Here is a 25,424-nt window from a genome sequence, read left to right on the forward strand (position 1 = left end):
ATCTCCGGCATTCCCCACTCACTGCATATCTCTGCAAACACCTCAGGGTGGAGAGACCATTCCCCCAGTGGCGTCACTAGGGGAGTGCGGGCCGCACCTGGGTGACACCCTCCAGGGGGTGACACCAAAAAAAATAATAAAAAAAAAATACAATGTTGAGATGCATAGATTATTTTATTAGAGGCTGGTATTTGTGAACATTAGTGGGACTGGGGAAGTTGTAGACACACAATTTTTTTGCCCCTTGAGCCAGTGCTGCAATTTCAACAAATAGTTTTCCCGGCTGCTTTTGCTTGTTTGTACTTTGCTCCTCCCCTGCCAAATTTCACTATGAATGTTGTGGGTGTGCCGTGGCTTGCAAAGTTGCGCTGCTAGCCTAAACCTGCCTGCCTATCTGTGCTCACTGCTCAGTGACATGCGACCCAGGGCTGTGCACTGTCAAACTTGGAACAGAGTCAGAGAGCAGAATTTTCATAGCTTGCGCGCCTAAACCTTTTCTTCAGTGATTTATTTTAGAGTGCTCTGTTTATCTTTCATTTGATGTTCTGCTGAACCAGGGAGCAGCTCTAGGCATGAGCTTCATAATTAATGCAGTGCAGTTTACATATTTTGTATGTGTGTGTCTGAGTTTTTGTGTGTGTCTGAGTTTTTGTGTGTCTCAGTGTTTTTGTGTGTGTGTCTGAGTGTGTTTCCGAGTGTTTATGTGTGCATCTGAGTATGTTTTTAAGTGTGTCTGAGTGTTTGTATGTGTGTTTGCCTGTGTTTTTGTGTGTGTCTGCTTTCTGGGGGGGTGACACCATGACTTACTGCACCGGGTGACACCAACCCTAGTGACGCCACTGCATTCCCCTGAGTGAAAGGATTGCCTGCTGAGGAAGTCCACTTCCCAGTTGTCCACAGCCGGAATGTGGATTGCTGAAGCGTACATCTGTGAGTCTCCGCCCACTCTAGTATCTGAGATTCTTCTTTCATCACCAAGGGACTTCTAGTTCCCCCCTGATGGTCCACAGCCCTTGTGCCTTCTTGGCACCCTAAACAGCTCCCCACTCAGAAAGGCTTGCGTCCGTAGTCACAATCTCTCAGGATGGTCTGAAGTGCCTTGGGACAGATGATCTGGACAGAGCCACCAAGAGAGCGAGTCTCTCGACAGGTTGTCCAGCACAATCTGTTGAGACAGATCTGAATGATCGTCGTTCCATTGTCTCAGTATGCATAGTTGTAAGGGTCTGAGATGGAATCTGGCAAAGGGAATGATGTCCATACAGGACACCATGAGTCCGATCACCTCCATACACTGGGCCACTGAGAGTCTCAAAAAGGCCTGGAGGGCAAGACATGCAGTAGTTAGCTTGCAACGTCTCTGATCTGTGAGAAAAATTCTCATGGATATGGAGTCTATTATTGTCCCCAGGATATTCACCCTTGTACATGGAGTAAGAGAACTCTTTTCCGAGTTTATCTTCCATCCATGTGATCAAAGAAGACTGAGAAGGGACTCCGAGTTTTCTTCCGCTAGACGAAAAGATGGTGCCTGTACCAAGATATGGCCCAGGTAAGACGCTACTGCAATACCTTGTGTTCTGGCAACGGCTAGAAGAGTCACCAGAACCTTCAAAAATATCCTTGGAGCAGTAGCTAGGCCAAACGGAAGAGCTATGAACTGGAAGTGCTGGTCCAGAAAGGCAAACCTCAGGAACTGAAAATGTTTCCTGTGTATCGGAACGTGAAGGTATGCATCCTTCAGGTCTATGGTGGTCATAAACTTTCCTTCCTAAACCAGAGGAAGGATTCACCGTATTGTCTCCATCTTGAGGGAACGCTCAGAAATTTGTTTAGGCACTTTATTGGACGAAAAGTTCCCTCCTTTTTTGGAACCACGAAAAGGTTTGAATAAAACTCCAAACCTCTTTCTGCTGTAGGTACCTGGACAATTACTCATAGAGAGGAGAGATCCCGTACGCAACCCAAAAAGGCAGTACTCTTTTCTGGTCTTGTAGACAGCCTGGAGAGTAGCAATCTACCCCTGGGCGAATGAGATTTGAATGCTATCCGGTATCCCTGAGATACAACCTCCAGGACCCAAGGATCCTGTACATCCTGGAACCAAGCGTCTGAAAAAAAGACAGTCTGCCCCCTACTCGATCCGATCCCGGATCGGGGGCAGCCCCTTCATGCCGATTTGTTCTCGGTGGGCTTCTTAGTCTGTTTGGACTTATTCCAGGACTGAGCCGGCTTCCAAGTACTCTTGGGCTGCTCGAACTTGGATGAGGATTGCTGTCGTTGTGATTTGTCAGAACAAAAGGAATGAAAATTAGATAATCGCCCTCCTTAGGCCTATTCTTCTTATCCCGCGGTAGGAAAGTTCACCCTCTGAAGCTACAGAGGTTAACTCATCCTCGGATAGCTGGGACATAGTAGCTAAATCCGACAAATATTTAGATGACTCTAGGTCAGGAGAACTATGTTTAACCTTTCTTTTGCGTTTGCTAGAGGAAGGTAAGGCACTCAGGGCCATAGACAACACCGATTGTAACTGCGCGGTAAAGTCCGCAGGAAAAAAGCCCCCTCCAGATGGAGGATTAGTTAAGCCGCAGGGAACTGCATGTGGAGCAGGTAACATAGAAAGGGTAGTAATCTCTCCGGACACAGATTCCTGAGAGGCAGACGGCTCAGAGGGACTAATAATGCTATGAGTATTAGCAGGCATGTCTCCCTTCTTAGAATTCAGAACAGTGCTTAGGCAAATGAAACTAAATTAAACAGGCGAGCAAAACACGGCCCCCTCACAATATAAACAGGAATTATTAACCAGTACAGAAGGAGTGAAAAAACACTTTTATTAAAAAAACAGCACCTTTATAATCCCAATGGATGGGGCACTCACCACCTCCTAGACCCAGACAGCTAACAGTGAAAACGCTCTCCTTAGGAGTGATGTCCGCAGCAGGATCCTAGGAAATTGAAAAGACTGCACCCGGTCACGTGGTGCTTAGAACAGGACTTCCCCTGCTATGAAAAAGGCGCTAAGCTATTATGAGCTGCGCAACACTCAAAAACAAAAGTGATACCTGTTTGTTCCAAGCCAAAAGCACACAGTCTATGAGCCCAAAAAAACTCTTAGGCGACAGTCTGGATGGGTTCACAGAAAAACTTTCCCTGCATCTCCAGACTCTAACTTTCATCCATACTCTTACTGAGAGGTTGACATGATTACTAAAAACTCCAGTACTTTCTTGAAGGGAACATACCCATTACCAGATTATCCAAATCTTCTGACACTTCTCTGTCACCTCCTATAGTGACGAAAGGCAAAGAATGACTGGGGGATAAGGGAAGTTGGAGGGATATTTAAGCCTTTGGCTGGGGTGTCTTTGCCTAGTCCTGGTGGCCAGGTGTTGTATTTCCCAACAGTAAGGAATGAAGTTGTGGACTCTCCCTGCCTTATGGAAGGAAATACACATTAGGAGAAAAAAACAGGAGCTAGTGTATTTGGAGCCTTTCTACTTAACCATTTCTATGATCATGTCTCACTTGTGTGCTAAAGCAGATTATTTTTTCTTTTCCCTTAAAAAAAACAACTTCAGTGATTTTTTGCTGTGTACATTTTTTTCTGTATACATAGTAAACAGTGGTAGGTGAGTAATTATTTTTAAAAACTGCATTCGCTTTATAATTAACATTTCAGCATCAACTTCTAAAAAGAACAACATTTGAGATTCTTTATTGATGCTTTCCAATAATATTTAAAAAGTAAAATTTCCTTTTTTTCATTTTGCATTGTTTTGCAAAGAAAATATGCAGAAATAAAATTACACCATATTAAAAAACTAAGACCGCTGCTCCTTAACTCATCTGCCGGACTGCAATCATCCCGATCAGATACGATTGGGATGATTGACATCCCCTGCTAGCAGTCGATTGGGCACGAATGTGCAGGGGGCGGCATTGCACAACCATTTCACACAAAATGCTTGTGCACTGATAAATGCTGATAGCATATGCTGTCGGCATTTATTGATGTTCGCACAACACAAGATAAATCGGCCCTTAAGTGTTAAAAACAAATGTGCCCCAAACACAACATAAATACATTAACATAAACTATTACACTCATATATACACTATCTGTTGAAAATATTCATATAAATATTAATAAAAAATGATATAAGGGTTACAAAATATATGGTATATGACAAGGTATTTGAATGGAATGGGCTATATTGTGTGTGTATGTATATATATATATATATGTACATACAAGTAGAATGTAACAGGTCAGAGGACTGATCTGTAAACAAGCAGCACTCAAGGTTGCGCTGATCAGGAGGAGGAGAGTCTTTAGCAGCCGTTAAAAGACAGATACATTAGAGGGTAGTGCAAACTCCCCAACAAATGTAAGAGTTAAAAAATGTGTACAAGGGGGTAACAGCGCTTAAAAGTTCCTCATCTAAAACATATACCATAAAATAAAATGATAACTGGATAAATAAGATTGGGAAATCACTGATAAAATGTAAAGTCTAATAAGTTAAGTGCAAAGCAATGCAAAATAGTGAAAGTCCACTTTAATATTCTTTTGTAATGTGAATCCCCTTACCAGAATTTACCTCACTCTAATGAGGTAAGTTGCCGCACTGAAAGGGGTACTCAGGTACTGGTACAGGTAGGTCCGGTGTGGCGAGAGATGCCTTAATGATTTCATCCACCTTTTGGAGTATGTAGTAACGAAATGATTCACATCCAGTAGTTTCCTCCCAGGATATTCAAATATGCCACCCACCTCTTGGAGTATGTAGCTTTAATTTTGCCTCCTCACAGGGAAATGAGCCCATGAAAGAGAAGAATCATATATAGTGTAATACCATTTTTAATATATAATTATAAACAAAACAAGCAATCATTAAACTCACATGAATTAAGCTCAACCTATTCTAATCCTTTGAAACGCGTCAGGGTATTTTATTGCTTGATTGAACTGTTCTTACCATATTTTTAAAAAAAACTTTACGTTATTACTTGGTATCTGCTACCGGACTGCCTGTATTGTTTAACCTTTTATGCGGAGTTTGGAACTTTGGTCACAATGTCCTCTGCATTTTAACTGAATGGAGTTATCCACATTCATGCTATAAACATACCTCACAGTGTTTGAGGTTACTTCATGTGAGTTTAATGATTGCTTGTTTTGTTTATAATTATATATTAAAAACGGTATTACACTATATATGATTCTTCTCTTTCATGGGCTCAATCCCCTGTGAGGAGGCAAAATTAAAGCTACATACTCCAAGAGGTGGATGGCATACAAGAGAATATTAAATTCACTATTTTGCATTGCTTTGCACTGCTGTGCACTTAATGACTTATTAGACTTTACAATTACATTTTATCAGTGATTTTCCAATCTTATTTATCCAGTTACCATTTTATTTTATGTTATATGTTTTAGATGAGGAACTTTTAGGCGCTGTTACCCCCTTGTACACACACACATATATATATATATATATATATATATATATATATATATATATATATATATGTCTAAATATGTGTATGGGTGTATACATATGTGCATATATATGTGTATATACGTGTGTATTTATGTATTTATATATACATACATACTGTATATACACATATAAACACATAATTATTTTTGAGCCCTTTCCACTCAAACACCTGAAAACAAAAACAAAAATCATTTTTAAGCAATTTTAATATTTTAAAATGTGTTTTACTGTGTATTTACTGAAAATATTTTACATTTTACGCTACAAAGCTGTAACATAAAACTCATAACTAATGTGTTAAAAAGTGCACTAACACCCATAAACTACCTATTAACCCCTAAAACGAGGCCCTCCCGCATCGCAAATACTATAATAAATGTATTAACCCCTAATCTGCCGCTCCCGACATCGCCGCCACTAATAAAAGTTATTAACCCCTATTCCGCCTCTCCCCGACATCATAACCACTATATTAAAGTTATTAACCCCTAAACCGCCGCCCTCCTGCATCGCAAATACTATTTAAATATTATTAACCCCTAATCTGCCGTCCGCCCACATCGCCCCCCACTATACTAAAGTTATTAAGCCCTACTCTGCCGCACTATAATAAACCTATTAACCCCTAAATCGAAAGCCCCCCCACATCGCAATAAACTAATTTAAACTATTAACCCCTAAACCTAATGCCCCCCCTAAAGTTATATTAAAATTACAATTTCCCTATCTTAAATTAAATTTAATCTTACCTGTCAAATAAAAAAACTAAGTTTAAACTAACAATTAAACTAATATAACTATTAAACTAACTACCAATTAAATAAACTAAACTACACATTAAGAAAAATCCTAACACTACTCTAAAAATTACAAAGTATCTAATTAAAAAAACAAACAAAACTAAATTACAAAAAATAACAAACACTAAATTACGGAAAAAAACACGAAATTATCAACAATAAAAAGAATTACACCTAATCTAATAGCCCTATCAACATAAAAAATCCCACCTAAAATAAAAAAAAACCTAGCCTACAATAAACTACCAATAGCACTTAAAAGAGCCTTTTGTGGGGCATTGCCCCAAAGATATTAGCTCTTTAACCTGCAAAAAAAAAAATACAAAGACCCCCGCCAACAGTAAAACCCACCACCCAACCATCCCCCCAAAATAAAAAACCTAAATCTAAAAAAACCTAAGCTACCCATTGCCCTTTAAAAATAAAACCCACCCTTAAAAAAAAACCTAACATTAACCCCCGACGATCCACGTTTTTGAAGTCCCGCTTGAACGATCTTCATCACTGCGGCGAAGTCCTCATCCAGGCGGTGAGAAGTCTTCCTCCAGATGGCCTCTTCAATTTTCATCACAGCGGAGAAGTCCTCATCCAAGCGGCGAGAAGTCTTCATCCAGACAGCCTCTTAAATATTTATCCAGACGGCATCTTCTATCTTGATTCCGGCGGCGCAGAGCGGGTCCATCCTGAAGACATCCGGCGCGGAGCATCCTCTTCAAACGGTCGCCGCCGTACACTGAATATTCAATGTAAGGTATGCGATTCAAGATGTTATCCCTTGCATTCCTATTGGCTGAAAAATTTCAATCAGCCAATAGAATGAGAGCTGCTAAAATCCTATTGGCTGTTTAAATCAGCCAATAGGATTTAAGCAACTCTCATTCTATTGGATGATGAAACAGCCAATAGAATGAGAGCTGCTTAAATCCTATTGGCTGATTTGAACAGCCAATAGGATTTTAGCAGCTCTCAATCTATTGGCTGATTCAAATTTTTAAGCCAAAAGGAATGCAAGGGGCGCCATCTTGAATCGCGTACCTTGCATTGAAGATTCAGTGTACGGCGGCGACCGTATGAAGAGGATGCTCCGTGCCGGATGTCTTCAGGATCAGGATGCTCCGTGCCGCCGGGATCAAGATAGAAGATGCCGTCTGGATGAAGATTAAAGAGGCCGTCTGGATGAAGATTTCTCGCTGCTTGGAAGAGGACTTCGCCGCCGGGATGAAGACTGAAGAGGCTGTCTGGATGAAGACTCCTCGCTGGACTTCTCCACCGGGATGAAGATCGTTCAAGGGGGACTTCAAAAAGTGTAAGTGGATCGTCGGGGGCTAGTGTTAGGTTTTTTTAAGGGATTTTTTTTTTATCGTGTGGGTTTCGGGGGGGGGGGGGGGTTGGGGTTTGTAATATTAGTGGGTATTTGTAAAAAATTTTCTTCAGAAAAAGAGCTGATATCTTTAGGGCAATGCCCTACAAAAGGCCCTTTTAAGGGCCATTGGTGGTTTATTCTAGATTAGGTTTTTTATTTTGGGGTGTTTTTTTTTAATGGGTATTAAAGAAGGAATCATTTTTATTATTTTTGATCATTTGTTTGTTATTTTGTGTAATGTATTTTTTTAGGGGGTGTTTGTTTTTTTTTTGTAGCAAAAGAGCTGTTTAACTTAGGGCAATGCCATACAAAAGGCCCTTTTAAGGGCCCTAGGTACTTTGGGGGGTGGGGGTTTGTATACTGTTAAGGGTGTTTTTTTTGTAGCAAAAGAGCTGTTTAACTTAGGGCAATGCCCTACAAAAGGCCCTTTTAAGGGCCCTTGGTAGTTTATTCTAGATTAGGCTTTTTTATTTTGGGGTGGGGTTTTTTTTTTAAAGGGGATTAGAATAGGAATAATTTTTATTTATTTTTTGATAATTTCGTTTTGTTTTTTTGTAATGGTAGTTTTTTTATTTTTTGTAAAGATAGTTTTTTTATTTTTTGTAATTTTAGGTTTCAGTGTAAGGTAGCTTAGGTTTTATTTCACAGGTAATTTTGTATTTATTTTAACTAGATAGTTATTAAATAGTTAATAACTATTTACTAACTAGTCTACTTGTTAAAATAAATACAAACTTACCTGTGAAATAAAAATAAAACCTAAGCTAGCTACAATATAACTATTAGTTATATTGTGGCTAGCTTAGGTTTTATTTCACAGGTAAGCATGTATTTAGTTTTAAATAGGTATTATTTAGTTAATAATGTAAATTTAATTTAGATCTATTTTAATTATGTTAAAGTTAGGTGGTGTTAGGGTTAGGGTTACGTTAGGGTTAGGGGTTAATAGTTTAATGTAGGTTGTTGCGATGTGGGGGTCTGGCGGTTTAGGGGTTAATAGGTTTATTTAGTGGTAGTGATGTGGGAGGCCAGAGGTTTAGGGGTTAATAACTTTATTTAGTTGCTGCGATGTCGGAGAACGGCAGAATAGGGGTTAATAACTTTAATATAGTGGCGGCGATGTTGGGGTGCGGCAGAATAGGGGTTAATAACTTTAATATAGAGGCGGCGATGTTGGGGTGCTGCGGAAACACAATTTATGCTTACCTGATAAATTTATTTCTCTTGTGGTGTATCCAGTCCACGGATCATCCATTACTTGTGGGATATTCTCATTCCCAACAGGAAGTTGCAAGAGGACACCCACAGCAGAGCTGTAATATAGCTCCTCCCCTAACTGTCATAGCCAGTCATTCGACCGAAAACAAGCCAAGAAAGGAGGAACCATAGGGTGCAGTGGTTACTGTAGTTTAAATTTAAAAATTACATGCCTTAAAATGACAGGGCGGGCCGTGGACTGGATACACCACAAGAGAAATAAATTTATCAGGTAAGCATAAATTGTGTTTTCTCTTGTAAGGTGTATCCAGTCCACGGATCATCCATTACTTGTGGGATACCAATACCAAAGCTAAAGTACACGGATGAAGGGAGGGACAAGGCAGGAACTTAAATGGAAGGAACCACTGCCCGTAAAACCTTTCTCCCAAATATAGCCTCTGAAGAAGCAAAAGTATCAAATTTGTAAAATTTTGAAAAAATATGAAGCGAAGACCAAGTCGTCGCCTTGCAAATCTGATCAAAAGAAGCCTCATTTTTAAAGGCCCAAGTGGAAGCCACAGCTCTAGTGGAATGAGCTGTAATCCTTTCAGGAGGTTGCTGTCCAGCAGTCTCATAGGCTAAGCGGATTAAGCTTCTTAGTCAAAAAGAAAAAGAGGTTGCCGAAGCCTTTTGACCTCTCCTCTGTCCAGAGTAGACAACAAACAAAGCAGATGTTTGACGAAAATCTTTAGTAGCTTGTAAGTAAAACTTTAAAGCACGGACCACGTCCAAATTGTGTAACACAAGGATGGAACAACAATCTCTTGATTCATATTCTTGTTAGATACCACCTTAGGTAAGAACCCAGGTTTGGTACACAGGACTACCTTATCCGTATGAAAAATCAGATAAGGAGAATCACATTGTAAGGCAGATAGCTCAGAGACTCTACGAGCCGAGGAAATAGCTACTAAAAAAAAGAACTTTCCAAGATAAAAGCTTGATATCTATGGAAAGAAGAGGTTCAAACGGAACTCCTTGAAGAACCTTAAGAACCAAGTTTAAGCTCCATGGTGGAGCAACAGGTTTAAACACAGGCTTGATTCTAACTAAAGCCTGACAAAATGCCTGAACGTCTGGAACATCTGCCAGATGCTTAACTAGCTGACAATCCTTTTTCCAAACCTTCTTGGAGAAAAGATAATATCCTAGCAATCCTGACCTTACTCCATGAGTAACCCTTGGATTCACACCAATAAAGATATCTACGCCATACCTTATGGTAAATTTTCCTGGTGACAGGCTTTCGTGCCTGTCTTAAGGTATCAATAACTGACTCGGAGAAGCCACGCTTTGATAAAATCTAGCGTTCAATCTCCAGGCAGTCAGCCTCAGAGAATGCAAGGGGCTGTAGGATAAAACCTTGTTGAATAAATATTTTCTTAAGGTAACCTCTAATTTTTTATCCATTGGATCTAAAAAACAAAACAAAAAAAACACAACTGTCCTCGATAGGGATAGTAGTACGCTTTACTAGAGTAGAAACTGCTCCCTCCACCTTAGGGACTGTCTGCCATAAGTCCCATGTGGTGGCGTCTATTGGAAACATTTTTCTAAAAATAGGAGGGGAAGAGAACGGCACACCTGGTCTATCCCATTCCTTATTAATAATTTCTGTAACCTTTTAGGTATTTGGAAAAACATCAGTACACACCGGCACTGCAAAGTATTTATCCAGTCTACACAATTTCTCTGGCATTGCAATGGTATCACAGTCATTCAGAGCAGCTAAAACCTCCCTAAGCAACACGCGGAGGTGTTCAAGCTTAAATTTAAATGTAGAAATATTAGAATCAGGTATCTTTCCTGAGTCATTAACATCACCCACTGACTGAAGCTCTCTTTCCTCAGCTTCTGTATATTGTGAGGCAGTATCAGACATGGTTCTTAAAGCGTCAGTATGCTCTGCATTTTGTCTCACCCCAGAGCTATCTCGCTTACCTCTAAGTTCAGGTAGTCTGGCTAATACCGCTGACAGTGTATTATCCATGACTGCCGCCATGTCTTGTAAAGTAAACGCTATGGGCGCCCTAGATGTACTTGGCGCCATTTGAGCGTGAGTCCCTTAAGCGGGAGTCAAAGGGTCTGACACGTGGGGAAAGTTAGTCGGCATAACTTCCCCCTCGTCAGATTCCTCTGGTGATACATTTTTTAAAGACAGAAAATGATCTTTATTGCATAAAATGAAATCAGTACATTTGGTACACATTCTAAGAGGGGGTTCCACCATGGCTTTTAAACATAATAAACAAGGAGTTTCTTCTATGTCAGACATGTTTATACAGAATAGCAATGAGACTAGCAAGCTTGGAAAACACTTTAAATCAAGTTAACAAGCAAATATAAAAAACGGTACTGTGCCTTTAAGAGAAACAAATTTTGTCAGAATTTGAAAAACAGTGAAAAAATGCAGTAAATCAAACAAAATTTTTACAGTGTGTATAATAGGCTAACAGAGCATTGCACCCACTTGCAAATGGATGATTAACCCCTTAGTTCAAAAAACGGATCAAAAAAACGAAATAGACGTTTTTTTTTTTTCGTTTTTTTTAACAGTGACAACCAACTGCCACAGCAAGCTGTGGCCCTACCTTCCCCAATAAACGACTTTGGAAAGCCTTTGGGCCATTTAGAGATGTCCTATAGCATTCAGAGGGCCTTTGAGGGAAGCTGGATGTCACAGTTTGTAATTTTAACTGCACCAACTGTAACTTTTATACTACAACAGTGGAAATTGTTTCTAGTCAAAATTTAAGCCAGCCATGTGGAAAAAACTAGGCCCCAATAAAGTTTTATCACCAAAGCATATATAAAAACGATTAAACATGCCAGCAAACATTTTATATTGTAAATATCATAAGGGTATTACCCCTGGGAGTAAGCATGATACCAGTCGTTATTAAATCACTGTATTGAGGCTTAACTTACATTAATCCGGTATCAGCAGCATTTTCTAGTGTTTTCCATCTCTAGAAAAAATTATAACTGCACATACCTGATAGCAGAATAAACTGCACGCCATTCTCTCGCTGAAGTTACCTCATCTGTGTAATCCCCTCAGACATATGTGAGAATAGCAATGGATCTTAGTTACAACCTGCTAAGATCATAGAAACCTCAGGCAGATTCTTCTTCTATTTACTGCCTGAGATAAAATAACACAACTCCGGTACTATTTAAAAATAACAAACTTTTGATTGAAGAAAATAAACTAGCTATATTTAACCACTCTCTCCTACAACGTCCTAGCTTATTGAGAGTTGCAAGAGAATGACTGGGTATGACAGTTAGGGGAGGAGCTATATTACAGCTCTGCTGTGGGTGTCCTCTTGCAACTTCCTGTTGGGAATGAGAATATCCCACAAGTAATGGATGATCCGTGGACTGGATACACCTTACAAGAGAAATAGGGGTTAATAACTTTAGTATAGTGGTGGCGATATCCGGAGCAGCAGATTAGGGCTTAATACCTTTATTTAGGTGGCAGCGATATTGGGAGCGGCAGATTAGGGGTTAATAACTGTAGGCAGGTGTCAGCAATGTTGGGGGCAGCAGATTAGAGGTGTTTAGACGTGGGGTTTATGTTATGGTGTTAGGTTTAAAAGTTAGTTTCTTTTCCCTATAGACATCAATGGGGTTGCGTTATGGAGCTTTTCTTTCCTCGATCGCAGGTGTTAGACTTTTTTCTGACCTGCTCTCCCCACTGATGTCTATGGGGAAAGCGTGCACGAACACGTCAAAACAGCGCTTGTTTTTGGTGCGTTATGGAGCTTAAAAGCACCATATCGCCCGCACAAGCTAGGTTTTTTAAAACTTGTAATGGCAGCGCTATAGGGGATTAAATAACGCAACTTTTGTTGCGTTCGGTAATTTCCCTATAGAGCTCAAAACTCGTAATCTAGGCGTTTGTGTTTAGCACTGTAGGTCGGGTTAGTGTGTGAGCGATAAGTATTAAGTTTTTTTAAAAGAGTGCTCCACTAAAGTTTATGGGGCGAATGCATTAGCACGGTCACAATAACCGAATGCCTGAAGACAGTGTGCATTGGGTTTTGCTAGCACACAAACATTTTACTTTTAACTTGTAATACGTGTAGTTACCCGCGGTCGTTAAAAGTTTAATTCTATAGGCATATATATGTGCACGAGTGGAAGCGATAAATTGTAATATGAATTTACGGTTTTGCCAGAGGTGTAACTTTTTTAACATGCTTTAAAACTGTGCCTTGCAAGATTCTGGCTAAATGACATTAATGGGAACAAATTTAATAAATTGTTGACTATTTTTGACTGATGGATAACTATAAATACGTTGATAAAGGGCAGACTGATCTATATGGTGCTGTATGGGAACAATAGATTTTTGAAAGATTAATCAGAAAGCAGATACTGTTGTATAGTAGGCCGACCACCGTGGCCATGTTAGTTCATGATTTTTGTTTTTTTTTATTTTTGTCTGTGCACTACATAAAAAGAAGAACATTTATCTGATGGAGAGGGGTTTGGGGACCCAAATATTTTAATTTTGCTTTTGCTTTTACTGTACTCAGTGGAAACTCAACAGCTTGTGTTGCTTCTCATGTTGTAAGTGTGAATAATTCAATACTTAATAGTGAGTACATCATTAATTATATTTACAACGTCCTAGCTTATTGAGAGTTGCAAGAGAATGACTGGGTATGACAGTTAGGGGAGGAGCTATATTACAGCTCTGCTGTGGGTGTCCTCTTGCAACTTCCTGTTGGGAATGAGAATATCCCACAAGTAATGGATGATCCGTGGACTGGATACACCTTACAAGAGAAATAGGGGTTAATAACTTTAGTATAGTGGTGGCGATATCCGGAGCAGCAGATTAGGGCTTAATACCTTTATTTAGGTGGCAGCGATATTGGGAGCGGCAGATTAGGGGTTAATAACTGTAGGCAGGTGTCAGCAATGTTGGGGGCAGCAGATTAGAGGTGTTTAGACGTGGGGTTTATGTTATGGTGTTAGGTTTAAAAGTTAGTTTCTTTTCCCTATAGACATCAATGGGGTTGCGTTATGGAGCTTTTCTTTCCTCGATCGCAGGTGTTAGACTTTTTTCTGACCTGCTCTCCCCACTGATGTCTATGGGGAAAGCGTGCACGAACACGTCAAAACAGCGCTTGTTTTTGGTGCGTTATGGAGCTTAAAAGCACCATATCGCCCGCACAAGCTAGGTTTTTTAAAACTTGTAATGGCAGCGCTATAGGGGATTAAATAACGCAACTTTTGTTGCGTTCGGTAATTTCCCTATAGAGCTCAAAACTCGTAATCTAGGCGTTTGTGTTTAGCACTGTAGGTCGGGTTAGTGTGTGAGCGATAAGTATTAAGTTTTTTTAAAAGAGTGCTCCACTAAAGTTTATGGGGCGAATGCATTAGCACGGTCACAATAACCGAATGCCTGAAGACAGTGTGCATTGGGTTTTGCTAGCACACAAACATTTTACTTTTAACTTGTAATACGTGTAGTTACCCGCGGTCGTTAAAAGTTTAATTCTATAGGCATATATATGTGCACGAGTGGAAGCGATAAATTGTAATATGAATTTACGGTTTTGCCAGAGGTGTAACTTTTTTAACATGCTTTAAAACTGTGCCTTGCAAGATTCTGGCTAAATGACATTAATGGGAACAAATTTAATAAATTGTTGACTATTTTTGACTGATGGATAACTATAAATACGTTGATAAAGGGCAGACTGATCTATATGGTGCTGTATGGGAACAATAGATTTTTGAAAGATTAATCAGAAAGCAGATACTGTTGTATAGTAGGCCGACCACCGTGGCCATGTTAGTTCATGATTTTTGTTTTTTTTTATTTTTGTCTGTGCACTACATAAAAAGAAGAACATTTATCTGATGGAGAGGGGTTTGGGGACCCAAATATTTTAATTTTGCTTTTGCTTTTACTGTACTCAGTGGAAACTCAACAGCTTGTGTTGCTTCTCATGTTGTAAGTGTGAATAATTCAATACTTAATAGTGAGTACATCATTAATTATATTTACAAGAAAGCTGTAGATTTACTGTTCAGGGGGATACTTATCAATCCTCTTCATACAGAGTTAATTACCATATATCTAGGTTTGAATTCCACTACAACAGTATTATCATTTCTCAGTATTTGTTGGTAGCAGCTGTGGATCTGATACTTATATCTGTTTTTTTCTGTTGAAATCCTAATAAAAAGTTAGACCTACTTTTTGAATATATGATATTTGTAGGGCTCTAAAAAAATAAAATGGAATGGACAAATGACCTGGCATAGAAATTAAGATTTTCTGTACTTACCCTCGCTTCACCAGTTCAAACACTGAAAAAAAGAACATAGAAGAAAATACATATTTTTATATCAAATAGTAGACTGACAAGAAAGATAGGCTGTGGATTTTTAAACAGTATATTGGCTAATACAAATATTACAAAATGTGATATGTGGACAGAATTATCAAATAAGAATATTTGAGAAAGGTCCAACTTCATTCCTCAACAGATGCAAACAGATCAGGATTTATCAGCCTCACACGTTTGTTACGCTTGGCCATCCCATGGTAAGTTCTGACCCAATGTTTACATTATGAAGCTTTTCCTTACAGAGAAACATAAATGATTATTATTATTATCGGTTATTTGTAGAGCGCCAACAGATTCCGCAGCGCTAATGATGGTCTCCTTAACATGTGGAACTGTCAATGCGATATTCAAATGCCCCACATATAACCTCTTCATAATGCAGAATTGTAATCAAAATAGGACTGGTGTAAAAACAAATGAACATGGCGCTTGCTCTGGCCTATCAGGGATATGTGAGTTCCATAGATTAGGATTTCCTGGCTCCAGTCTTCAGGATCTGCTTTACAGGCCATGATTACTTGGATGAGAGCAGGTTGGATAATCAGAGTTACTGATTTTACTTCATGTTCTGAAGGAGGGAGCTAGGAAACCTTAAAATACATTGTAGCCTACTCAGTTATACTGGGCTTAGGGTAGAGTGAAACACAAAAGACAACAGAAAGTAAAAGCATCACTGTTAGATTCATTTAATGGACAGTTATGCATAGTGAAACAATGTATTTTCATTGTTTTGCCCCTTTTTGCTGGCTTCTCAATGCTAACTCTGCTTAGGGTTGCCCCCTTTCTTGGAAGAAAATACCAGCCATGCTAATTAACATAAATTTGCATAAATAATTAAACAGCATAACTAAAAAACTAAAGCTGATAGGACTGATTTTAAATGTTCATTTGTTTATAACTATTATTCATCACACTCAGAAGAAGTTTCACTTTGACAGGGGCTTTCTTTCAATATTTATTCTTTATTTTCTACATTGACATGAACCTTAAATGCGGAGAGCGTATTGCTCTCCGCATTCAGCGAGGTCTTGCAGACCTGATCCGCACTGTCGGATCAGGTCCGCAAGACCTTTGATAAATAGGTGTTTACTGTCCCTTTAAAAAATTATTTTTGTTTATGGTTCAGACAGAGAGTGACATTTTAAGAGCCTTTTCAATTTACTTAATTGATCAAATTTACTTTGTTCTCTAGGTATACTACTTTGAAAAGCATACCTAGCTAGGCTCGAGATCAGTAATGCAGTATTGGTGCCTAGGTGATGATTTGTGGCAACACACATAAGCCTCCTGTCATTGGCTCAACAGATGTGTTACGGTAGGTCCCAGTAGTGAATTGCTACTCTGGGATTGGGACTCTACAGTCAAAATTAAACTTTAATGATTCAGAAAGAGCACTTAATTTTAAGAGATTTTCTATTTTACTTCAAATATCAAATTTTGCTCAGTATTTTATATACACACTTACTGAGTATACTATATTAGTCTGTGATTGGCTGATGGCTGTCACATGATACAGGGCGCTGGCAAATTTGGAAGAAAAGAAAATTATTAGAAAAAAGTCGACTGCTCATTTGAAATTCAAAGTAAATGTTGTTGTATTGTCTTTTTATTATGCACTTTTTAATTATGTAATTACAGGTGGCCCTCAGTTTACGCCGGTTCAATTTGCGCCGTTTCAGAATAACAACTTTTTTTTTCAGTCATGTGACTGCTATTGAAAAGCTTTTGGAAAGCAATGCACTAATTAAAATAGCCAGTAGGTGGAGATGTCTGCTTGTTTTGCAGCAAAGTTATGCAACTTAACAGCTTTAAATTGATCTGTGTACACACAGACCAGATCTATCGAGCAAAATTTAGCAGGTACTTCCCTATTATCTTCCTGTCCAGCAGCTTTGGGTGTCTAACTGCTTAATCACTGCAGATTGAAATGCATAGAATAGGTGCAGACCCAATATTATCTAACATGCTAACAATGCAGAGAACTGATTGCAGAAAAATGCAAGTAAAAAAACGTTTTTGTTCATTAAACTTAGTTTGATGATGATTCAGTCTGTTGTGTGATTATTTTATTAGGTGATGTTTAGCAAACGTTTTTGTTCATTAAACTTAGTTTGATGATGATACAATCTATATTTTTAGGTTTATAATGCTGTTTAGCATTTAAAGTCTTCATTTCAAAGCTTTAAAAATAATGTATTAGGTGTTACTTATGACAATTTTGAGAGGGGCCTGGAACCTAACTCCCTAACTTCCCATTGACTTACATTATAAACTGGGTTTCAATTTACAACGGTTTAGATTTAAAACCATTCCTCCTGGAACCTAACCCCGGCTTAAACTGAGGGCTACCTGTATACTGTATTTAAAGGGACATAAAACCCTACATTTTTCATATACAGAACATACAATTTCAAACAACTATCCAGCTATCAGATTTTCTTTGTTTTCTTGTTATCCTTTGTTGGAAAGCAGGAAGGCAAGTTCGGGAGTGTGCACGTGTCTGCAGCACTATATGGCAGCAGTTTTGCAACAATATCTTATTTCTTATTCATGTAGTGTTTCAGGCATGTGCACACTATCTATCGAGATATCTCTTCAATAAAGAATAACATGAGAACAAAGCAAAATCAATAATAGAAGTAAATTGGAAACTCATTTTAAGATTGTATCCTCTATCTGAATCATGAAAGAAATTTTTTCGGTTTCATGTCCCTTTTTATGTTAACCTCTTTGTAGTGGTTAAACATAATGTTATATGCAAGCAACAGTGCGATAAGAAATGCTCAAATACATTAGAAAATTTTTTGCACCTTTATGTTACTTTAATACTTATTTAAAGTGAATTTAAAGTTTCATGAGAAAGTGCCTGGTTTTTAAAAATACTCATAAAAACAGGGGCACTTTCATTCATTAAACTTTACATTTAAGCAAATTTTTTTTTTAAATACTTACCTTTTTCCTTATGACAGCAGACCGGCGATCCACTGCCCGCAGCTTCTGCTGTACTTATCATATTGACAACAAATCTGGCTTCCTCCAATCATTGTGTGGCCACACGAGTTAGATGCCTTGGGGTGCACGCAATGATTGGAGGAAGCCGGATTTGTTGTTGCAGTGCTAAGTACAGCAGGAGCTGCAGGTAGATGATCGCCGTTCTGCTGTCATAAGGAAACATTTAAGTATTTAAAAAAAGAAACGCTTAAATGTAAAGTTTAATGAATGAAAGTGCCCCTGTTTTTAAGAGTTTTTTTTACCGGGGACTTTCTCATTAAACTTTACATTCACTTAAATCTGTGAGCTGCTACTGTGAAACCTGGCTGTTGTTTGTGGTCTCTTGAAAGAGACAGAAAAAAATGTGTTTTTAGTATTTTTTTGATTATTTTTGCAAAAGTTAAACAAACAAAGGCTGTTACGAGCTAAGTTTAAAACTATAATTCCCTGGCTTTCTCCATTTATATGGCTTTTATTTCTTAACACATTAAAAAAATGAGAAACTCTTAAAAGATACACACGGTTTGCCCTGCAGTTTATGGCAGCTGAGCTGAACACACGTTATAAATACTTCTATCAATAAAAGATCAGAGCTTTTGCTGCAGGGGACACAATAATGTAAATAATTCAGAAACAGCAGCAATAAATCTTACTTAAACTGTGTCCATGCCCCTGTTTTGCTACTAGTAATGTTGGAATGTGCAGAACATTAACAGGCTTGGTTTCTAATATGTGCCTGTATTCAGTTCACTGATATTACACAGAATAATAATGAAAAATAAACGTACATACCCATATACAGATGGTCCTCGCTGGGGTCATCCAGCACCTAGCAACAGAAGAGCAAGAACGTTAAGCAACTGATCTATGTGTCATGAAAGGTAGAAGAGAATTCTCACTTAACTTGGTTATTAATTGGTATTTTTATAAACCTAGTGCAAGATTGTAAAATGTCTTGCAGGGCAAATTGTGTTATTAACAATTTTGAATAAAAACTGCAATAACAACCTTCCTCAAATGTAAATATAATCTTTTTCTTCCTACCATATCTTCAGCTTTAAATGTTTTGTTATTTATTTCCATACTTCAGGTGTTGTTTTTCTCCTGAAAGGTGTGAACCAGATATTGAGATACTTATGAATATGTAAACAGGTTATGGTGATACCTATGAGGATTTCAGTATTTTCATATTTAATATTCACACAATATCAATATACAGTTGTGCTCATAAATTTATGATTTCCTGGCCATTTTTCAGAGAATATAAATAACACAAAAACTTTTCTTTCACTCATGGTTAGTGTTTGGCTGAAGCCATTTATTATCAATCAAATGTGTTTACTCTTTTTAAATCATAATGACAACAGAAACTACCCAAATGACCCTGATCAAAAGTTTACATACCCCAGTTCTTAAAACCGTGTATTGCCCCCTTTAACATTAATGACAGCTTGAAGTCTTTTGTGGTATTTGTGGATGAGGCTCTTTATCTTCTCAGATGGTAAAGCTGCCCATTCCTGTAAATTCTTGGCCTGTCTTGCATGAACTGCATGTTTTGAGATCTCCCCAGAGTGGCTCAATGATATTGAGGTCAGGAAACTGAGATGGCCACTCCAAAACCTTCACTTTATTCTGCTGTAGCCAATGACAGGTCAACTTGGCCTTGTGTTTAGGATCAATGTCATGTTGGAATGTCCAAGTACGTTAGAAACACAGTTAGTGTGGTTGCGCCTATAATGTTTACTAAAATAGTTAACAAAATCTTAAAATGAATAACACACACCCAATATTTGTAAATGATATATCTTAAATAAGATCAAATATTATGCAAGAGTGTAGAGTAAAAATAAACCTTACTAGTTAAAATGAAAGAGACATGTTGCACATACAAAACATAAAATATATGTAACATATAATAATATCTGCAGACTAAATAGCAATCTGGTCTAAAGAGCCTAAAAATATACTAAAATTATCTCTTTAACATTAGGATATATATTATCTCTCCAGGTAAATCAACTTGAAACTGAAGTATATGATTAAAGAAGCATGTTAAAAGGACGCTAATAAGAATGTTTAACTATACTGATACTTAATAGTAAATACAGAATTAAACAACTAATCCTAAAATAAACTTAATACCTGATTTATAGGAACAAAAATGTCTTAGTGGTTAAAAGTAACTTAATAGATACACTCAATATTCAGAATGGAGACCTTTTAAGGATACTAAAAAGTGTCACAATCCTAATGTTGTCACAATATTTATTAATGTCCAGGACTTGAACTTCAAAATTATCCGTTAATATGTCCGTTTTTCTTAAAAGTGGTATTTATTATTATCGGTTATTTGTAGAGCACCAACAGATTCCGCAGCGCTACGTATTGTATTATAGCATATGAGGATATTCCTAAAGTCAATGTTGAATTTTAGAAATTAAAATAATAGTTGATAGCAAATACCGGTAAGTGCTTTTTCAGCTATCTGTGTCCTTTAAGAGATATTACGGTTATCCGGATTGCAAGAATCTTACTGTGGACGATTGTTTAGTGGATTTACACTTATAACTCTATTTTACTATTTTCATACCCTCTTTTACCATGTCCAAGTACGTCCCATGCACAGCTTCCGGGCTGATGAATGCAAATTTTCCTCCAGTATTTTTTGATAACATACTGCATTCATCTTGACATCAATTCTGACCAAATTTCCTGTGCCTTTGTAGCTCACACATCCCCAAAACATCAGTGATCCACCTCCGTGTTTCACAGTAGGAATGGTGTACCTTTCATTATAGGCCTTGTTGACTTTGTGCCAGAAGGTTTGAGGCTTGTCTCTGTGCTGTTTGGCGTATTGTAAGCAGGATACTTTGTGGCATTTGCGTACTAATGGCTTTCTTCGGGCAACTCAACCATGCAGCTCATCTTTCTTCAAGTGCCACCTTATTGTGCATCTTGAAACAGCCACACCACATGTTTTCAGAGAGTCCTGTATTTCACCTGAAGTTATTTGTGGGTTTTTCTTTGCATCCCGAACAATTTTCCTGGCAGTTGTGGCTGAAATTTTAGTTGGTCTACCGGACCGTGGTTTGGTTTCAACAGAACCCCTCATTTTCCACTTTTTGAACACTGCTGATTGGCATTCTCAATTCCTTGGATATCTTTTTATATCCCTTTCCTGTTTTATACAGTTCAACTACCTTTTCCCGCAGATCCTTTGACAATTCTTTTGCTTTCCCCATGACTCAGAATCCAGAAACGTCAGTGCAGCACTGGATGAAAGATGCAAGGGTCTGTCAGGAGTCCAGAAACTCATTGACCTTTTATACACACACACTAATTACAAGCAAACCGATCACAGGTAAGGATGGTTACCTTTAATAGCCATTCAAACCCCTTTGTGTCAACTTGTGTGCAAGTTATCAGGCCAAAATCAGTAGTAGTTTCTGTTGTCATTATGATTTAAAAAGAGTAAACACAGTTGATTGATAATAAATGGCTTCAGCCAAACACTAACCATGAGTGAAAGAAATGTTTTTGTGTTATCATTCATATTCTCTGAAAAATGGCCAAGAAATCATAAATTCTGCCAGGGTATGTAAACTTATGAGCACAACTGTAATACTAATATAAAAATTGCACACAAAAATACATTTGTTCATCCTAACTGATGCCAAACTTTCATTAAAGGTATTCAAGTTTTGTCCATAATTATTTTTGAAGTTAGGACCCAGTAGACAGTGTACCCTAGTTTCCCCCTTTAACTTGTTCACAATTATCCATTTGCCTGTTGCAGTACAGTGTATTAAATTGTTTACAAATAGCGAATTTACCTTTTATTTTGACATTTGAAATAGCTGATTTTGCCTGTGGTATTCCTACCTATACTGAAAGTTTCTATACTTAAGTATTACCTTACACAGAAAAGCTGTGTAAACATAACCAGCAGAAGAAATTACATTCACAGTAAGGGTTAGGAGGGAGAAGTAACAATTTTTATTTTCAATTAGTTTCCCTAAGTATTTGGTATACAGACAGAAATTTGATATAGATTACAAGCTCATAAAAAGGGGCATTACTTCTGCCTGACCCTGTATAATTTTATATATATATATATATACATATATATATATATATATATATATATATACATATATATATATATATATATATATATATATATATATATATATATATATATATATATATATATATATATATATATTATTGTATGTATTGTTTCTCCATTGTACTTCTATCCTTGTACCCATGTGCAGTGCTGCGGAATCTGTTGGCGCTTTATAAATAAAGAATAATATATATATATATATATATGTATAGATACAGTATATATTTTACCAAATAAAATCATATATATAAATATATATATATATATATATATATATATATATATATATATATAGAAAGAGAGGAATATCTGCGCTCAGGGGTATATGCTGGAGAATAGAAATTGTACCTGGACACAAATGTACATCAATTGTATTAATCTTACATATGGATATACTGCGTGTTATGCAATGTTACAATATATATGTAGTGATACAATGTGCGTGTATTTAACAGGTTCAGACCAAATCAAAGTCTCACTAACATACAAGTCTAATCCAGCACAAAAAGTATTTTAAGCCAGTGGGCTGTATACAATAAAGTCAGTTTGTGACCACTCTTGTACCGGTTCCCAAGTGCCTGCGTGATCTCTGCTGCTTCTTCTAATAAAGAGAGAGTCCTCTTGAGTAAGTGGATCCTCCCAGTAAGTGTCTGAAACGGTAAAGGGTAGAGAAGCGCACAAGAAAGGCACCCCTAGTGAAGCCTGTTTGCACTAGTGTTATGAACAGAACAAAGTAAAACAGAACCACTCACGTGATTTAACCTCAACCAATATGAGGTATAGATAAGACACTGGTTAAAGTTGGTGCAATCAATGTCTCCTTCTGCTTTCCCCTTGTTTCCTACTGTCCACTATAATACTTCCGGTCCTGGATAATCATGGTATAGTCTCTGTGAAAGTGAAACTAAGTGGCCCTCTCCTCTCTGTAGACTGACGATCCTCGGCGTGTTCCGTTGTGACCTCTGACTGGCACAATGATGATGAGGTTGAACAGTTTTGCAAATATTTAAATCTAAATGACTGTGGTATCCAATTCACGGGAGAGTTCGATGCTCATTCCAGCTACGGCAGCCGTAGAAAATTTTAAGAGGAAAAGCCCCAATGACACTGACTTGCAGTTAGTCCAGAAGCCAAACGGACTCGACGAGCCAACAGTCTTCCAGGAGACACCGTCACCCAACAAATAGTCCCCCACCTCTCATCTCCACAAATGAAGGAGACATCAGTCGAAACCCCCAAGGGAACAAGGCAAAGGAGAACCAAGGAAACCGAAAGGTCCCCTAATACAAAGAAGAACACCTCCACGAGACCCAAAGGGGCCCAAACAGGGAAAGGAGGCCACGCCTATACCAAACGAAACCTGGGATAAGACGGGCACAGAGACAGAACAGACATCTCTCCAACATCCTGCAAGCACGGAATGCCACTGAAGAGGCAAAGTCCTCCCAGTGTCTGACCATAGAATACCAAAGTATTCGACCATGAAAAAGTGTGTAATACATCCAGGTGAAAAACCCCAAGTTTGAGAACACAGAGTCCATAACAGGACGACACAGAGGGTACTTGCGAGGAAGAAGAAGCAGTCAAGCAAGAAACAGACCGCAAAAGCAACCCCCAGACAAAGGGCACACTCCAGGCATCCTAAGTCGCCGGACCTACACACAGATCCTACACACAGATCCCTAAAAAGGGGAACACAAAACTTTAATCGAGGCCCCCCGAGGAGATTACACCCTCAGAACCCGAAGGAAGAGTAAACCCTCTTCTAATCAATGGAGCAAGTTGAAAGGAAAATCTATACCCTAGCAGCTAAGCTAACAGGATAGACTCAACAAAGCTCACACATCCAAAGGAGACTGCGACCCGAACGCAGTGCCTTAGACCGCTTGGCCATCCTGACCTGCAGATCTACAACACCCAGCTGGACCAACCCAGCCTCAGGGATCCAAGATAGGGGAACAAAAAAATCCCGAAACAGGTACAGGAATGAGCGTAAGGATAGCACAGCCATCCCCACAGAGTACAAGTACAACCCAACTCTGAAAACAGACAACAAGGCCACAGACCTAAGGATCTATCAAATAAAGGCCCAACAAGTCTGCTTGGAGCCAGCAAGCCCCCAGCTAAAACCAATCACACCATTCTGCCTTCCATCCAGGAGAATCCTCAAGCAAGGACTCCATAGGGAGGAGAATATCCCCTAACAAAAAGGGATGATGCCGGTAGGGCAACAACTGTTCTCAAGGCCCGAAGTCACCGGCTAATGGGAAGAGAACTTCCCAACACAGATGTCCTAGAAAAGAACCACCCTACAAGTAGCTTGCCAAGCAGAGGCATAGCCAACCCATTCGCCTACAGAGCAGGGAATCCACAGGAACATTGGCAAGCTGAAGAGGGGAAGGCAACCCTAAGGCACGCCAGAAATTGGACATCCAACGCCAGCAGCTGGGTATGAACCAACCACCCTTGAGGCTCAAGCCACACGGCTAACCACCAGAGGACATGGGCTTCTCTGATTTAAAGAGTAAAAAGTACTCCAAAAACCTGGTCAACCATGACCCGGTTAGGTAGCTGGAGCAAGGACATAGCCCAAGTTCCCACTACCGTGGAACACCCCGACCAGCAATGAGATCCAAAATTCCAAAACCAACAAAGACTGGGTCAGGAAAAAGCCAAGCAAAGCTTCAGCAACCGGAAGTCTCAGGGAGAAAAACAGGTCCGGGCACCTAATAGTTCAGACAAACCTTACCCTAGAACTAAACACCCCAACTGGCCAAAAAGCAAGACACAAGGGTATGGATGCATATCCAGAGAATCCAGATAGCGAGAAGAACTCGAAAGCCCCGACCAAAGAAAGGAACCACCCCTAGCTAAAGTCTAACGCTCCAAGGAGCAAGGCTAGAAGTTGTATGAAGATACTTCTCAGAGCCTCAGGACAACCAAGGCATACCTCGAGGTAAAAAATCCTACTAACAGGACTAGTCTCCCTAT

At 38.7% G+C, this 25,424-nt stretch overlaps 1 protein-coding gene across 1 annotated transcript in view; it reads right to left on the reverse strand.

Moving 5' to 3' along the window:
* CAMKK2 (calcium/calmodulin dependent protein kinase kinase 2) overlaps positions 1 to 25,424 on the reverse strand; it is a 490,619-nt gene that overhangs the window by 104,964 nt on the left and 360,231 nt on the right. The window contains exons 7-8 of the mRNA XM_053701737.1: positions 19,097 to 19,133; positions 15,251 to 15,272 (exon numbers count right to left, since the gene is read on the reverse strand). Of these exons, the coding sequence (XP_053557712.1) occupies positions 15,251 to 15,272; positions 19,097 to 19,133 (59 nt within the window). The remainder of the gene's footprint in view (positions 1 to 15,250; positions 15,273 to 19,096; positions 19,134 to 25,424) is intronic.

This window comes from Bombina bombina, chromosome 2 (genome assembly GCF_027579735.1).
Source record: "Bombina bombina isolate aBomBom1 chromosome 2, aBomBom1.pri, whole genome shotgun sequence".
NCBI classification, from domain to species: domain Eukaryota; kingdom Metazoa; phylum Chordata; class Amphibia; order Anura; family Bombinatoridae; genus Bombina; species Bombina bombina.